Consider the following 18,889-nt stretch of genomic DNA (forward strand, 5'->3'; position numbering starts at 1 on the left):
AATCTATTAAAACATGCTCTTATTAAGCATTGACAAAACGTGAACAACTACTTATTTCAACACGTCATTGTCAATAAAAAAGCTGTAAAATATGTTGTGCTAGGATGTATAATTCGTAGTTGTTTTATCAAAACGTGGCTATACAATTTTCTTACTTTTTAAAGCATACATGTAAATATGTTAAAACCAGTGTGCAAGTATTATTTTCTACACGTAATATAGGATTTTTTTTGTACACAAGAAAGACAAACTGCAAAGAAAAACATATATAAATTTAAACAAACCCGTCCAGATGGCTTTGCTTTCAACGGTTGATGTATAAGCAAATCTGCATCGCCTTGATTTGAATATACATTGTCGTTCTCTGTGTAATCTATCTCTAAAAAGATGATTAAAAATGAAATGTTAATGATATTTGCATGGTAAATAGAATATGTGTGTATTATGACACAAGCAACCTTGCAAGAAAAAGTATTCGAAAGTAGACATCGAAGGTAGGTTATGGTTTGGGTTCTATTTTAACTAATCAAAATGTTGATCAAGTATATACTTCATCCAATGCCGGACATAGCATTCTAAAAAATAAAAGAAGCACATCTTTTGAGTGGATACACTCGGTTGCAAACTAGCAGGTTTTCATGAGCAACACGACGGGTGCCACATGAGTAGCAGGTTCTGCTTACCCTTCCGGAGCAACCGAGATCACCCTCGGGGTTCGTGTTGCCCAATCATTGGTTTTCTATGTTGTGTTTTGTATCTGTTGTTTGTCTTTTGGTCATTTGTTTTTGCCATAGCAATGTCAGTTTATTTCTAACTTTTGAGTTTGAATGTCCCTTTGGTATCTTTCGCCTCTCCTTTATGGTTTGGGGTCTATTTTAACTAATCAAAATGTTGATCAAGATAATACTTCATCCAATGCTAATCATAGCATTCTGAAAACTAATAGAAGCACAAGTTGTGAAGAGACACACTCGTTTGAAGTAACACAACATGTTTAACCCCGCCACATTTTTGCGTCTTTCCCAAGTCAGGAACCTCTAGCCTTTGTTAGTCTTGTGTGTTTTTTTAAATTTTGGTTCATTCGTATGTTTCGGAGTTTAGTGTGGCGTCCATTTCGCTGAACTATATGCATTATTATTTAGGGACCAGCTGAAATCAGCCTCCGGATGCGGGATTTTCTCGCTGGTTGAAGACAAATTGGTAGTCTTGGGCTGTTTTCTGCTCTTTGGTCGGGTTCATGTCTCTTTAACACATTCCCCGTTTCCATTCTCTATTCTATTAGTATTTTAAGAAAATGACAACTGACCACACTATCGATTGTGATCGTTCACAAATCTACACACTAATACTACACAATAAATTATCTTTATATTTCTATTTCTGAGCATACATAGCTAACTGTTCCAAAACTGATCCTAACGATGAGCATACTAGTTCGAAAAATTAATCATCGTCAAAATTAGGGTGAAGAAACATTGGCTATAGCTTGTTTTTTATTTGATTTAAATTCAACATGAACAAATGTAGATAGCTTACTTTTATTTGATTTGTCTACAACTGCATATTCATCATTAGCTGTTTCAATTTCGTCTTCTGAATAACAATAAAATAGTAAATCGAAGTATTATGCCTACCCCTCCCCCCCCCCCCCCCCCCCCCCCAAAAAAAAGAAACAGAAAAGGAGAAAGAAAGTCGAAATGATATCATTTAATATGACATTTGTGATGTACATTTAGAGACATCATTAACTATTTGGTTTCCAGAAAAAAGTATGATGAGGGTTTTTAATGAAGTTTTAAAAATTAGATCAAATACCCATCTATGTCCGTTTGGTCTTAAAGTTTAAGGATAGTTGTTTCATTAAAAATCATACCACATCGCCTTTTTTTTATTGTATGCATTTCTATGTACATTTATATTGTTTAAAAAAATGTAAAACTAATTATCTAATTTGCACAAGGTTTTCCTAATATAAAACAAGGGTAAAGTAAACAAGGAATGATAGTAGCCATTGGTAAAAGTGATTCCCAACAGTTTATCACAGAAGCCGAGGTACAAATTAAAGACGAATGTACCCAATTCTGAATCCAAACCATATAATTTTAAATTTATGTTTATGTTCGATTATTTGCCAACTGACAACTGACAAAGATTTAATAGGGGGTTTGTTATCATATAAGATTATTCCGGCACATATTCATATTCCTGTCACAAAGTTAGGAATCTCATCTGATTCAGTAGTTGTCTTATGTCATATCTTCATATTTTTGCTATTTTGAAAATTATCAGATGATGGCAGATATTTGATTGTTTCTGCTAAATTCATTCACAGTTTTAATAGACTTGGGACGATTAAGGACTTGTCACATTGTATAGACAGCAATCTGCTGATGATAAATGTTTTTTGCCCTCTAGAAATCTTGATGATACTTTGTCGTTGGGTTGCTGTCTGATTGATACACCTTATATTTCCTTTTATTTAGTTTTGGGTTGTGTTTCGGACATGTAATCGATGATGACTTTGGAGCTATTTACTATTTTCAATTCAATGTTTAAACTAAAGATATTGTTAATTGTTTCCTGTTCAGCTTGATGGAATGAAATTTGTTTGACACAGTGATTTTTTCGAACATTTCTAGTAAAATTATCCAGTATTCCCCGTTTTGTTATTTATCAAGGTACTATATGTCAAAAAGGTAATTGATAAAATGATTGGTTGTAACTTCTCCCAAAAATTTGTACCACATCATATACACTTTAGACATTATACGTAAAGGATATAAGCCGATAACAGGTCATTCTGTAAAATATTGGACAGGTCTGAGGCCGCAGGCCGAAAACCTGTTCAATATTTTATAGAATCCTTTGTACTCACAATAACTATTCAATGTTCTCATGCTGGTATTTAATAAACTAAGACCGTCTTAGAAGTACTGTTATTTATTATCCGATAATACCATAATGTTTAAATAAAATACAAATCATTAAGACAATCCAAAAAAGCCATCTTACACATAACATTATCATGATTATACGCTTTCCATAGCAGTAAATACAGGAAAAGTTATGGAAAAAAACCTCTTCAAACATACCAAGTTTTGTGCGCCTGACGCGCGTTTCTTCTACATAAGAATAACCGGTGATGCTCGAATTAAAACAGTCTCAAAACCAAATAAATAACAACGCAACCAAAAACAGAATATCTGTGTGACTTACCTTTGTAATGTACCTTTTTAGATTTGGATTTGGATTTAGCAACAGAAGCATATTCCGCATTTGCAGGTTCATTAGAATCCTCGTTTTCGTTTTCTACATGAGGAAAAAGAATAAAAAATACAACGTTCCTCACCTTAAATAACATAAAATTATGCAATGCATACATGTAGAATCGACTATTTCAGAGATGAGGACAAAAAGCTATATCTAGAAATAACTATTACACGCCAATTAGTAATACCTATTAAGTTGCTGCGGTTTTTCATCATTTACTCTGACCTACTTTATATTCATTCTGTACTAAAAAACAAAAATCTGTAGAATTTCAAATTAGCATTGCCAGTTCAAATTTTTCAACACAATTTCATATTATTAACTAGAGGCTCTCAGGAGCCTGTGTTGCTCACCTGTATATGTGTTCTTACCGTGGTAAAAATCCAAAAGCATTAAATATGCCTTTTTCATTTAAGAGTTCCACTTTATCTTAATACCACAAAAAAAAATATATCACAAAAAAGTCCAATAAATACCATCAAAAATTGGACACTTAAAATATAGTCTTCATACTAATAAATTTAAAAGCATGGTTCAAATATTTCTTATTCAAGGCCTATAATATATCTAATTTTATCATGTTTAAAATATTTTATACATTGAATTTATTCTACTTTTCAAGATTTGTAATCATATCTAAAGGTAACACAGTCAAACTAAAAAAAAATTGACATGGATTCCTCTTACCTGGGTTAACCTGATGGGTCGGGGGGCATGGTAAGAATTCTTAAAAGAACATATAATGAAGGTTAATACCACACATGCAGTAATAAAATACTGTTTAAAGAACAAAATAATGGCTTTTGTGTATACCAAGGTCTATAACATGACAAAAAGAAAAATACTGTTGAAAGTCTAAAAATGAAGCTTTATTGAATCCACCAAGGCCGGTATAAAGTTGAAAATGCCTTAAAATGTTTCTTTGAAGCACCCTTTAAACAAAATTGGGCAGGGGTTCCCCCGACCTCGGCTAACCCACCAGGTCTGGGGGGCATTCACCCAATATAAGTATGCTGAAATTATATGCTATCAATTCCATTTTGCCCAGTAGATTAAGAGGAGAAGATTTTTTTTAAAAGATAACAAGGATTTAAAATTAAAAAAAAAAAATGTTTGTGACTTTGAAGCGCAATAACCCCTTAAGAGGTCAATTGACAATTTTGGTGATGTGACTTGTTTGTAGATCTTACTTTACTGAACATTCTTGTTGTTTACAGTTTATCTCAATCTATTATAATATTCAAGATAATAACCAAAAACTGCAAAATGTCCTTAAAATTACCAATTCAGGGGCAGCAACCCAACAACGGGTTGTCTAATTCGTCTGAAAATTTCAAGCCAGATAGATCTTGACCTGATGATTATTTTTACTCGTGTTAGATTTGCTGTAAATGCTTTTGTTTCAGAGATATGAGCAAAAAACTGCATTTTACCCCTATGTTTTTTTTTAGCCATGGTGGCTATTTTGGTAGGTGGACGCGTTCATCGGATACATTTTTTAGACTAGATACCCTAAAGATAATTTAGGCTAAGTTTCGTTTAACTTGGCCCAGTAGTTTCAGAGGAGATTTTGTAAAAGATTACAAAAATTTACGAAAAATTATGAAAGATTGACTTTAAAGGGCAATAACTCCTTAAGGGGTCAATTGACAATTTTGGTCATTTGACTTATTTTTAGATCTTACTTTGCTGAACATTTTTGCTGTTAACAGTTTATCTCTATCTATAATAATATTCAAGATAATAACCAAAAACTGCAAAATTTCCTTACAATTACCAATTCAAGGGCAGCAACCCAACAAGGGGTTGTTTGATTCGTCTGAAAATTTCATGGAAGATAGATTTTGAACTGATGAACATTTTTATTGATGTCAGATTTGCTCTAAATGCTTTAGTTTTAGAGATATAAGCCAAAAACTGCCAATGTTCTATTTTTAGACATGGCGGCCATCTTGGTTGGTGGGTGGGATCTTCGTATATATTTTTTAAACTAGATACCCTAAGGAGGATTTAGGGCAAGTTTGGTTCAATTTGGCCCAGTAGTTTCAGAGGAGAAGATTTTTGTAAAAATTAACGGACGACAACGGACGACGACGGACGCTAAGTGTTGAGAAAAGCTCACTTGACCCTAAGGGTCAGGTGAGCTAAAAAAGAATTCGTCTGTACCTTATGTAAAATATATAAAAAAAATGCTTCACATAGCTGAAGATTTAATCAAGACCAAATGGTCTGATATTTTGTTTTTGTTTCTCGTTTTTATAAATAAAACAAAATCTTTAGCATAATCTTTATTAGCTAAATCTATACATGTTATTATACGTATTTAGTTTGAAAAGACAAAAGTATTTAATAGTAGTAGGACAAATTTTTACTTGTTCGATTACTAGTATTAAACATTAACCTGGATTTTGATTTGATTTTAATTGATATATCCCTTTTCCTTGTCTTTCGCAATGACTTTGTTTAGAAAGAAAGGATTTTACAATTACCTCACAACTCCACCATGCTTTGTTGTCTTGAAGTAACACCGTTTTTAAGCACCCCGGCAATACTCAGACTTGTCTTTTTGGGTTTGGTATGTATGCTTATATTATTTTAGGTTCACGTCTAAATAAAGGCAACAGTAGTATACCGGTGTTCAAAAGTCATAAATCGATTGAGAGAAAACAAATCCGGGTTACAAACCAAAACCGAGGGATAAGAGGAAAACAAAGGAACAACAGGAACACCGAAGTGCAACAAAAACAAACGCCAACACACATAGAAACAAACTATTTGATAACAACTGCCATATTCCTGACTTGGTACAGGACATTTTAAGAAAAAATGGTGGGTTGAACCTGGTTTCATGGCATGCCAAACCTCCCGCTTTATGGCAATGTTATAAAATATCGCAAAAATACTACGTGACAGAAATACAACACAAACACACACAAGAACATTCATAACAGAGAAACGCACAAACAAATAAAATAATAGTCGACACAACATGCAAACCACAGAACAACAACGAACATATTCCATCAACAAAAAACATCACCGGATATCAAAAACAGTGACGCGCTTACGTAACTAACATGCAATCTCGAACTTTATACAATTATTTTCACAATATTCGTCCAAACAATTTTCATGACAATAATGGTATGGAAAGGCAATTTTATAATTATTTGGACTACAAACGATAAGACATAACAGATTGTCCAACCGAAACCATAACAGAAACATCAAAATAAATAAATTAATGTTGGATGTACAAAACACCGAGACACGCCACACAGCAATGCAAATTCACATTCAGTATCACAGTCATATTCGAGAATATGACAATGATGGTTTTGAAAGGCAATTTCATAATTATTTGGACAACAAACGATACGACATAACACATTATTCAACTAAAACCATAACAAACACATCAAAAATAAATATATGAATGTTGGATGTACAAAATACCGAAACACGTCGTATAGCAATGTAAATTCACTCTCGGTATTACAGTCATATTCGGGAATAAGTCACGTTCGGTACTTAGCAGACAGACGACATAGATGTTAAACCACAATCTAAGACGTGGTAAAAATGTCATTAGTTAGTTAAGACACAGACACATCGTATAGATCAACTAATTCGTGATGGTGTCAATAACATTTACGGAGTGTCATTTTCAATCTTTCCTCCTCATACCTCTGTTTGAGCAGTTTCTGCGTAAGGAGCACACTCCTGTATATGAAGTCAGTATAGTGTGAAAATGCACGAGCATAACGTATCAATTGAGATATGTACACACCATACGACGGAGCAGAGGGTATGTAACTGCAGAGAAATGGGAAATTGATAATTGGGAAGTTGAAATCATCCCGTTTGTCATAGATTTTATTGTGAAGTCGTCCATCTGTGTCAATATTGAGGAAAAGATCAAGGTATGAAACAGTACTTCTTGTATCAGTAGTATCCTTAATTTCAATTTCACTGGGATATATGAGATGCAAGTACTGACTGAAATATGGGTTATTCAGTGATAGGACATCATCAATATATCTGAAAGTAAAATTAAAGAACTTTGCAAGGTGCTTTTTCTTTTTGTCTTTTAGAAGGTTTTGAACGAACTCTGCTTCATACGAGTACAAAAACAAGTCGGCCAGAAGGGGTGCACAATGAGTACCCATTGGAATATCGACTGTCTGTTGAAATATCAATCCTCCAAACTCAACAAATATATTGTCGATTAAAAAGTCCAGCATTTTGATAATATCGTCTTCACTGTATTTTCTGATAGAATCAGTGTGGTTCTTCACAAAATAAGAATTATTATAACCCAAAACAAGAAGAAATTTATATCTACGATTCCCATTTTTATAGAAAAAGCTCTGTTTAATGAGATGGTGAAGTCGATCTTTCAATTGAGCATGGGGAATAGTAGTGTAAAGCGTAGAAAAATCAAAGTTCTTAATGTTGCTGCAAAATTGCAGTGACTGTGATCTGAGATTTAGCAGTAGATCTTTAGAATTTTTGAGAGTCCACATCTGAGTGACACCACGGGTTGGATATATCTCATCACAATATTTTTGAAGGCTGTCTTTTACTGTAGAAAGAAAAGTAGTCAACACTTCAAAAAGATGTTTAGTCGAACATCTTGATGATCCACTATGTATCATTCTTTATACAGAGTTTTATGAAGTTTTGGTATCCAGTATAATGACGATAGATTTTCTTCGTTTTCTTTAATGCTAATGCCAAATGAAAGAAGGACAGATTTGTGATTTGGTAAAATTTCATCCTTTGTAAATGATGTTAAAGAATATGTAGGATTACCAGTTGTGCTGTTTATTCCAAGCTCTTCTGTGAGGCATTGCAAATAATGGTTTTTACAATATTATTGGAGGCTTTATCTGCTGGAACAACGACATACTTGTCATGCAAAGAGGATAAAGCATCCACAACCTCCGGGTTCTTGAATGGGTTAGAAACCCTTGTGCTCATAGTACATCGTAGCTTCTGAATGCGCTTCTGAATGCATGATCGCATAGCTTTGATCCATTCAGACAAAGTGTCCAGTTCTGGTTCGTCTGGTTTGCGCTTTACCCATTTTCTAGCTGTCTTCATCTTCAACTGCATCCATCAGTAACCTGAAGTTCATTTTCCAGTTGATGAGCTTGGGAACTCTGTATTTTGGTCCCTTGGCTAACAACTCTCTTAGTTGTTCATTGGTAACGATGCCAAGGTCGCCAGTAATAACATGACCAGCTGGACTATAATTGTATTTTGACGATGCACATGAGCAATCCGGAGGTTTGGATTTTACATCTTTGAGGTTAAAGGCCTCTAAAACCCTCTTATGGTTGAAAATCTTGGATGCAATAGACTTGGTGTAAGTATATGAAATTACAGGTGTAGCTTTATTTTTGAAGTAATCAGGTATAGTTTTTTGTACACCTTTCTGGTGGAAAATATTGCTAATATTGATAGCATCTAAACCTTTATTGGCGAATTCTACTTTAAAAAAAATACGTTTTTCCTCATTTTTGGAAGTAGTTGTTACGGGTTTGAATAGTCTATGGTTAGCAATGTCCATGATTATTGAAACTAATATATACAAAACAGAATTAGAATCAATGACGGAAGTATTTTGGGCCTCTTGAAATAGTAAATAAAGTTTAGATAATGGAATGGAGTATAATTTAGTTCTGATATGGTGAATGCCTAAAGGTTTTTTAAACAGACGATAACAGGCTATCAATTGTCACGGTGTGAACAGCAGGTGGTGTATAATTTCTGTGACCATGACTTCTATTTCTACGTGCAGAAGTGTTAAACAATTGTAATTTATTGACAGTACTACACCTGGGACTAGACAAAATACCTACACCATCAATTTTGTCATTGTATCCATAGGGAATGGCTGTTCCCAACTCTCTTATCCAAAAGTCTTCTCTTGTAGACGATATGGTGTACTCAATATGGGGTCATTTGTTGTATGATATATTTTCTCTATAATCCAGACTTTCATTGAAACAATAGAATGGTCAGGGTATCAGATATTAGTATATCGCAGGTTTTACAATTTTTACGGGTACATTTTGAAATAGAGCAATGTTGTAAGCTATCATTGAAATCTAAAATATCTGAAAGTTGAACAGTACATGGCCGAATATAAACAAACATGTCTGAATTTTTATAGTACAATGAGGAATCAGAAGACTGCACATGTGTCGTTTTCATAACATCCTTTAAGATCATCCTGGGGACACCTGATAAAATCGGTGTTGTTGTGTCCTTGACAACATCCGATTGACACCTTTTTATCCTGGGCGACGTGTCATCCAGTATAATATTATTTATTCTACTTGTATTCATGCTGTTAGGCTACCGGACTGGTAGAATCCTCGGGGACAGACAGTCCACCAGAAGAGATTCCGATCCGGTGGTGATAAATAAAGGCAACAGTAGTATACCGGTGTTCAAAAGTCATAAATCGATTGAGAGAAAACAAATCCGGGTTACAAACCAAAACCGAGGGAAACACATCAACTATAAAAGGAAAACAAAGGAACAACAGGAACACCGAAGTGCAACAAAAACAAACGCCAACACACATAGAAACAAACTAAAACCATGAAGATAAATCACTACGATCCGACAGCACAACTAGAGTCGACCGATATCAATAAAGTATATAATCAGGCTGTATTTAAAACTGCAATATACTAGTGCTGTTTGAAAATTTCAAAATATAGAAGTTACAATTATTTTACTTTGATAGTTACACGGATTTCGCCATTTGATTTTCTGTTGTATCTGATTAACTGCTGCATACAACACATTGCTTTCTGTTGATTCTAAAATTATATTTTAAGAAATTTATGTTTCTATTTTTTTACTATGATTAAATTATAGACATACATATTATTGTTGGTTGACAGGTCAGACGAGAGTTTCATCAGGTTAACTTCGCAATTCCATTAGATAATTTGAAGTTGACCTTAACATAATATTAGCTATGCTGTTTAAACCTGTGTTAAGTTGTCCGCGTTGAAATAGATACCATACGTTGACATGAAGATTTTGGTCTTAGTGTATTAAGTACATTTGCTGTCTTCGCAATGTACAGCTACAGGATATTGGAGATATATAACCTGGCCTGGTAATCACTGAAAACAAATGTATGCCTTATACAGGCATTACATTAATATTTTGCCCCTAAAAAGAGAGAAAATAATTGTGCACAAAAGTGAAAATAAAGTAGCCGCGTGAATTTATTATGCCAAACAAGCAACAGGTGAAAACTAGAGGTACTGTGAGTTAAGCTCACATAAAAAAAAACCCGCCCCTTTGAAAGTCCATGTTTTTGCAAGGTAAACCCACAATTTTATTGAGACAAAAACCAAAAAGGAAATGAACAATAGCATAATACGGTTATCATTGTGAGAATGTTTAAATAAATTGTAATAAGCGATTTAGGAAGAGTTGGGATACAAAATGGGTTACCCCAAAATCCAACAATGGCATTTGTAACGGAAACCCCCGAAATTATTCTAATCAATATAGAAAATAAGAGGCACATAATTCCATTATGTCATGACGAATCCGCGAAAATTTGATTGTAATCCATTCACTGGTTTGGGAGGAGTTGCGGATGGGGGATGTTAACCCCATAATATGAAAGGGCAAAGTCCATGTTTGTGTATGGAAAACACAAAAAATCATTCTGATCAAATAGTAAAATACAAGGTGCACAATGGTATAATAACACGAAAAATCCGTGAAAGTTTGATTACAATCCTTTTGAAAAAAGAGGGATGATGCTTAAAATACTAATTACTCTGCCCTATCGCATATGCCTCATAAAAGTCAAAGGCCTCCTCAGTGTTTTCTTTATTTCTAGCTGGTTGTTATTGTCCTTTAAACAATATCCTGCGGTTGGTGACAATATCACTAGACTCAAGTCTTTTCCTGGTGTAAAGCATATGTTAAACTTTCAGACAATTTATACTATTGAAGATATGTAGCTGCTTCGAAATTGTTTCTGTGGTTTTTTTTTTGCAACAGTTAGATTGTCATCATATTTCCTATTCCTCATAATTTAAATATAGTATAGTTTAGTAACATACCGCTTTTGGTGCCTCTATTCCTTCTGCTGCAAAACACATATAGAGAAGTAACTATTATAAGTATAACTGCAATACCACATCCAATACCAACTAATATCCCGGGCATGGAAGCTGATTTTGAAGGCGATTTAACGGTAGGTTCCACTGAAATATAGACGGAAAAGGGAATAAAAAAGTTTAAATGTACATACAAGTATAAATCATGATTATTCTATTGTTCTATCAATGTCATAATAAAATATTTAACTGAATGTATGCCTTGTTGATAAGTATTATAGGAACACGATTAAACGAGTATCTGTTATAAAATGTTTCCCTGAAATTAATAACATTCAACCCATAACGTTACGATATACAAACAAGGAGATGTGTACACAAATGTATTATTGCCAATGAAACAATTATCCACCAAAGTCCAAATGAGATAGATTCGAGCAACTGTAAGTCACAATAGACAATGAGCTAAACCCTCATTCTATAGTCAGCCATAAAAGGCAAAGACATGACAAAATTTCAAATAATTCAAACAAGAAAACAACAAATGAAAAACAATTGGACAGACAAAATCAAACGACAACTACCGAATTACAAGCCCCTGACTTGGACATGAATGGGGTTAATCATGTTTGTGAGTTCTACATTTACATTGGAAGTATTGAACTGATCTTAGAGAGCTAGCAGTTACTGAAAGATTGTTCAAAGCAAATTACAACTTATAAATAAACTAATGAAAGTTCTCCAAGACTTAAGTATCAATCTGTACACATCTAACGAATTTAGTTTACATATCCAAAAAAATGGAATCATTTAGTTGACATACTTGACACACAGGCCTACATAAATAGTAATATTATCCGAATATTCATTAACTCATCTGAGATTGGTGGTATCTAATTCTGAATTTGCAGCATATTTATTTGTGTAATGGCCATGTAGACTTGTATCATGACATAAATGCTGTGGTGAAGCAGCACTTGATATGCTCGTCTTTTTTTTTTTAGATTTGTTTCAAAACAGATTACTAGGCTAAACACAACGTTGTACTAATATCATTTCTCATGAAAACAGTATTAGCTGAGACAACTAAATGATATTTCATAAAAATAAGGTAAAGCGACATGTCTGCAAACGAGACACGCCTTTGTAAATGTGTTTTCTTGAAGATTTCAAAATGTTGTTTGATCTGGTTCGACTTTGTAATCCTTTACATTCAATAGGTGTTTATGATTTTTTTTTCTAGATTAATGTTTTTCTCACTTAGTACATGTAGTACATGTAAAAATAAAGGAAAATATACACCAAACATATCTCTGTATGGTGATATTGGCTGGATCTCATGCAATGTAAAGCAATGGACAGCCTTTTTTAGATTATGAACTAGATTTTGTAAAATGGACAATGAAAGAATTAATAAACGAGTATTTATGCGGTCGTATAAGTATGGAAAAAAGCAACTAAAATTGGTGCTTCAGAGTAATGACTTAGTTTAAGGAATATAGTCTTAAACCATACAGTAATTGTGATATATTGTTAACAAAAAATGTTATTACGGATATAGCACACTTAGCTATTGATTTATATAAAGATGAATGGTATAATTAGTTGGGTTCGAATGAATATGCCAAGCTACGTATTTTTAAATAGTGTAAAACAGAGTTTACGGTAGAAAATTATATTTATAAAACATATTGCAGGGAAATATAGAAGCGCTTTTGGAAAATCGCTGTGGTGTTTCGCCCCTAAAAATGGAAACGGGCATGTATCAGAACTTACCCATTAATAAAAGAAATTGCTTTAATTGTAAAGATAATGTTATTGAAGATGGGATACATGAGATTGTTAGTTGTCCGTTATAATTATGCAGATTAATGTGCTGTTTTGTTTAGTCATGCTTATTCTTTTGTCATGATTTTTATAACATGTCAGAAAACAATAAATTTGTATTTTTATTTAGTGATGAAAATTTCTACTATGATATTTTATTGAAAAGAAAATATTTACCTAATTTTTAAAATCTACATTTTTATTATGTTTTATGCTCATTATTGTTTGTGTATGTTATTACCGATAAACAAATTTAAATCCCTAAAAGAAACAAAGATATTACAAAACAAAGCAACAAGGAAAAGATAAAACAGCCTATAAACAAAAATGAAACCTAAGCGAAAAAATATTATTCCGGTTGGTGAGCTTACCTTTTGTTTTGAATTCAAGTGATGCATTCCGTTTCCCATGTTTGTTTGTTGACAAAACCATTACTTGATATGACGTGTCTGCTTTAAGCTCATTTAATGTGAAGTATACCGTACTACCAGTTGTAATGTCATCAGTTTGAACGGTCTTTGTGACCTCTTGGCCACCATCTCTTGTTTTAAACTGGACTGAAAAAGTTTGCTCGTGTCCACCATTGAATCCAACAATCCAGGATAAATTAACTGATCTAAATGTTGTTGTTTCGACAGAGAAATTACGCGGTGCTTCTGGCTTATCTGAAATTAAGCTTGCAACTTTCATCTATGGATTTATCTTATGAAAAGAGAAATCAACTGTATTCATTTACGTTATTCACAATAACCAAATCACAAAATATCAAATACCTCTACTGATTCAAAAAAATGTATTGATAAAAATGTGAAACTGCAAGGTAGATTTAAAAAGGAGAAAGTAACAGCTTAGTGTAAAAGATTTATCTCATTTAAAATTCAATGCAAATTCAATAATTAGGACATGTGGTGGATCTGTATCATTTATGTTTTGTAACCGTTTTTGACAGCCAAAACATTTTATAATGTGTCAGAACTGCTCCGAATTTGCACGAATCATTTGTGACTAGTCGATACGGTTTGGACAATCAATATAATAGATAGTATAAGTAACACGACGACTGTACCTGGTGGAGCAAGTACTATTTACCATACAAGATTATTTTTTTTGCCTTATCAAAAAAGTTGCGTGGACAAAATATTTTCGTTTTGTCGTATAATTATTTTAATTCTGATGTCAGTCTTTCTTTGAATTTAGATATTAATAACTTGACATAATCTTCTCTTTTGTGTTTCTTCTAAGATCTATTTATTCAAATTCTAATCGCTAAAAGACTTTTTATCATTTACATTGAAAATTAAAAAAAAAACTTTCGTGAACTCAAGTTAGATGAATACTGTTTTGCTAAGATACACAATTTTCAGATTGAAGCTACCTGTCTAAATCTGCTAAGGATATTACTAGCCAACAATAGATATTTAACAATAAGGAAATCAAATCCCCCACCCCTAAAAGGCTCATGACAGGTCATGTAAATAAATATGACTATCATTTTAGGGAAAATATTAAACTGCAACAACATAGGAAATGATCATTAGAATCTTAAATTATCTTGATAAAAAAATACATTGATCCATGTCCTAAGGCACCGATTATCATTTATTATAGGAAAAAATAAAAAAAATAAACAACGATGTTTGAATGTCGTAAATGAGATCATACAAAAGATGTAATTACACACACACTCACACATAATAATCTAGAGATCGGTCTGCAGCAGTAAACAAAGTTTATATACCATATGCAAAGCGTTTAAAATGCAGTCAGACTTAAGCATGTATAAAACATTTTTTTAAAATTGTTACATGACTTGCTATTCTCTCGCTTGGCACTTTGTATGTAATGTATGGAAGGGATGAACCCGTGTAATAGTTCTATCTTTCCAGCTTCATGATATGTGATTAGGCCGGGAATTTAAGATAAAATCTATAACAAGGTATGACTTAGATAATTTGGAGTTATATTATGTTTTATCGTTAGTATTAGATTAATCCATGAGGGCGTTAACCCGATTAGTTTTACAGGTACATTTGCAGAATAATATTAATACGGTTAATGCAAAATGAAAGCTAAAAAATTTTGACTTACGTGCATATTTGAACATCGTAACGAATGTCAAAAAAACAAATAACAACAGAAATAATAATGAAAATAATAATAATAATTATCATAATACTTATAAAATAATAATAATAATGATAATAATAATGATTACTATAATTATTATTATAGGTGGTAGTAGTAGTAGAAATAGAAGTAGTTACGGTAGTAGTTGTTGACGAAGTTATATTTCTTATTTGAATAACAATCGATCAGAAGAATATAATTAAATTCTCTGCATTTGTATGTTGTTTGCTCATAATGTGATATTTTTAATGTTTATAGATACATAGCTTGGATAATCAAATAAGAATTGAAGTTGATACATAAAATGTAATTACCTTCCGGTTTCAAAGTGATATTTTCCACAATACATCCTAACGTATTGCATATTTTTATTCCGTGTTCACTAAAATCATCTATCGAAGTAATTCGTATAGTGGAACTAATATTATGTCTGTAATCGTATTTGTCTTTCTCGACCCTCCAAATGAATGCAGTCTTACGAAGCCACGTTACAGTTGGTGCCGGAAATGATATTACATTCATTACTATTCTTACATCGGTGTTGACCTTTGTTCCTATTTTACGTTCTGTTTTAACATCCCGAGGTTTACCTGCAATACATATTTCAATTGTTAACAGTCAATAACGAAGCGATACAGATTCTCTAAAAATGTTACATTAGATTAAACACTCATTTTGTTATTCAAAGTCCTAAAATCTTTTGAATTGCACGACTTTTAGAACTTTTTTTCTAAACCGTTCAATCTTCCTTATTTTTCAAGTGGAACTCTGAAGTATTACTGAAATGTAGTATACCATACTAACGTATCAATATTCAGTATTTTTAACACTAGTAAATGAATGCAGTAGCTTTACCGGTCAAATACAACTTCTGAATAGTCTGAACATAGAATTACAGATCTAAATTGACTGCAAGCGAATTGTCTCAAAAGTACTGAATTTACCGCAGTGGATAAGTCACACAGTATGACGGAAAGACTGAAAATGACTAAACAATTATTTGTTCAGTTTTTTAAGAGGTGTTCAGATCAAAATTGGTTTACTAGTGGAGGTATCTTAATTTCACCTTTTTGCCAGTATAAAAATAAGGAGATGAGGTATGATTGCCAATGAGACAACTACCCTGCAAAGTTCAAATAAAGTGGATGTAAGCAATTATAGGCAACTGTACGGCCTTCAACAATGAGAAAAATCCAATACCGTATAGTCGGCTATAAAAGGCTCCGACATGAAAAACACGAAACAATTCAATTGAGAAAACGAACGGCCTAATTCATAACGAAACAATTAACGAAAAACAAATATGCGGGTTTGCTTTGACACAATTTTCGGGAATGTGATATATGTTTACGTTATTGTCTAAATATTTACATTTGGTAAGCATAATTTAGAAAAAATTCACAAGTTTCAAATTGTTGTATCTAATAATTACTTAATATGAATGAAAGGAGATTCGAGTTATACGCCAGCGCGACAAAATTCCAAGAAAAAAGATAAGATATGACATTTGGCAACTACTGACCATATTCCTGACTGGGGACAAGCACACGATCAAGTGTCACAGTTGAAATAGTTGTCAGGGATCTCAATTAACACCTGTTTTACTTTTCTTTACTATGGATTCAAACGAAAAATTCCGTGATACTTATATCATAAAGATGTTTGGTTTTTCTTATTAATACCGTATTTGTTTCGTTTGGAGGACGTATTTTTCTACAGAGAATTGGAATTCGTATCGGAATCCATCTTCTCTTGCCATCTTATTCATCCGATGTCGACGTCATACATGAGCTTCTCAGAAAGAATGAACAGAAGCTACATATAGCATCCCCAAACTTAACGTTCCGCTATATAGAGGATGTCAACTTACTAAAAACTCAAAGTTTTGTAACTATGTTGAACGCCTATATCCCATCGTACTTGAAATGAATAATTCCTCAGATAAGGTAAAGTCTGCCTCATATTTTGACTAACGACAATGAGGGTCGATTAAGAACTTAAAAGAGATAGTTTAGTTTTTCTATTGTGAAATTCACATTTCTATGAAGCAACCTCCCAGCACTGCCTGCATATTGAAAATAAATCTACCAATGGATATGATATTCCAGACCTTGCGTGTTCTAAAATGATTTCCTCGATAAACGGTTGCTGCTTACAAGGAAGCTATTGAACCAGCTTACAAGGAAGCTATCGAAGCAAGGGTTCCAAGTTGAAGTCATCCCTTCGAAAATTTACGGATGCCATCACAAGTTGGTTAACCATTATGGAATAGTTTTGTCGCAGAAAACTCAGGATATGTTCCAATTGTCGTAACCACAATCCCGTCCTTTTTCCACTGATTGTTTCATCACCGAATGAGACTCATCACCAAATGTTTATTTACTATGAGTGATACAATGGGTGACACTTACAGAGCAGGATCTGCTTAACCTTCCGGAGCACCTGAGATCTTCCTGTCTTTTGTTGGGGTTCGTGTTGCTCGATCTTTTGTTTTCTATGAATTGTTTTGTGAACTTATTAGTCTTTTTAGTCGTTTTCATTTTCTCTCGACTTTTGAGTTTTTAATGTCCCTTAGTATCTTTCGGTTTTTTTCCCCTTAAAATCCACATTTGTAAATTAACAACACTTTCATTAAAGAATATAATTGAATATCAATATAAGAAAAGCACTTGACTACAATAAAGGTATAATAAATAACAAAAAAAAGAATAGCAAATTATACTGTTTTTAAAAATACTCGCAGGTACTGCAAGCAAGCTCCCAATTAAACTAACAAAACATACTGTCATACATTTAACATCGGTTGTACTTTCATACTGTGATTTCATATATAAACGTCATAATCAGTAGATGATGACATAGATTTAAACAATGTCAAAAACAATTAATTATCCCGAAAAAAAATTGTATTTCTTCAAACTATAAAAAGCAAATTTATATTTATAAAAAGAAACAAGGATAGTATACTTATAACCTTATCAATTAGTATAGCAAAGCTATAGGACAGCTTTGAATGACATCCACTAAATGTATTAGCTTCATAAACCAGATAATTATAAATAGCTGGATGCAAAATACTACGTTTAGTTAATCATACTTCCATAATAAATCTCTGTATCTGTGATGAATTTTAGCAAAGGTTTTGACCCCCTATATCCCTGCCGTAAAAGCTTTTTTAGTAGTGAAAACTTAGCGGAAATGGAAATATGAGACCTATTCTATTTAGAATCCAAAAACAAAAGCAGCCAACTAAACATCACTCCCAAGGAAATGATAATTAACAATTTGTTCCTTTTTAATACATTTATATATGATGTTTCCATGTGAAATTTTAATATCAAGGTCACTATAAATGTTCAGACATTTATTACTGTGTCAGATCAATCTGTCCACTTCATTCACTTCATTAAAGGTTTACCGTATTTTGTTTATCTCTTTACTACACAAATTTACCCGAAGAGTTGACTTGGGGAATAGAAATTTAAACTGGTCCCGGCCATAACCTCCCTTTGCCAGCCAAAATGTTTTCCATTTCCATTAACCACGCACTTTCCAGT

At 32.9% G+C, this 18,889-nt stretch overlaps 1 protein-coding gene across 1 annotated transcript in view; it reads right to left on the reverse strand.

Annotated features, from left to right (window-relative positions):
• Positions 1–18,889, reverse strand: part of LOC127702624 (nephrin-like) — a 65,906-nt gene that overhangs the window by 2,725 nt on the left and 44,292 nt on the right. Inside the window, exons 7-12 of the mRNA XM_052206896.1 lie at positions 15,647–15,922; positions 13,577–13,870; positions 11,382–11,525; positions 3,217–3,309; positions 1,537–1,593; positions 285–379 (exon numbers count right to left, since the gene is read on the reverse strand). Of these exons, the coding sequence (XP_052062856.1) occupies positions 285–379; positions 1,537–1,593; positions 3,217–3,309; positions 11,382–11,525; positions 13,577–13,870; positions 15,647–15,922 (959 nt within the window). The remainder of the gene's footprint in view (positions 1–284; positions 380–1,536; positions 1,594–3,216; positions 3,310–11,381; positions 11,526–13,576; positions 13,871–15,646; positions 15,923–18,889) is intronic.

The sequence above is a fragment of the Mytilus californianus genome, unplaced genomic scaffold (assembly GCF_021869535.1).
Source record: "Mytilus californianus isolate M0D057914Y unplaced genomic scaffold, xbMytCali1.0.p SCAF_5, whole genome shotgun sequence".
Classification (NCBI taxonomy): Eukaryota; Metazoa; Mollusca; class Bivalvia; order Mytilida; family Mytilidae; genus Mytilus; species Mytilus californianus.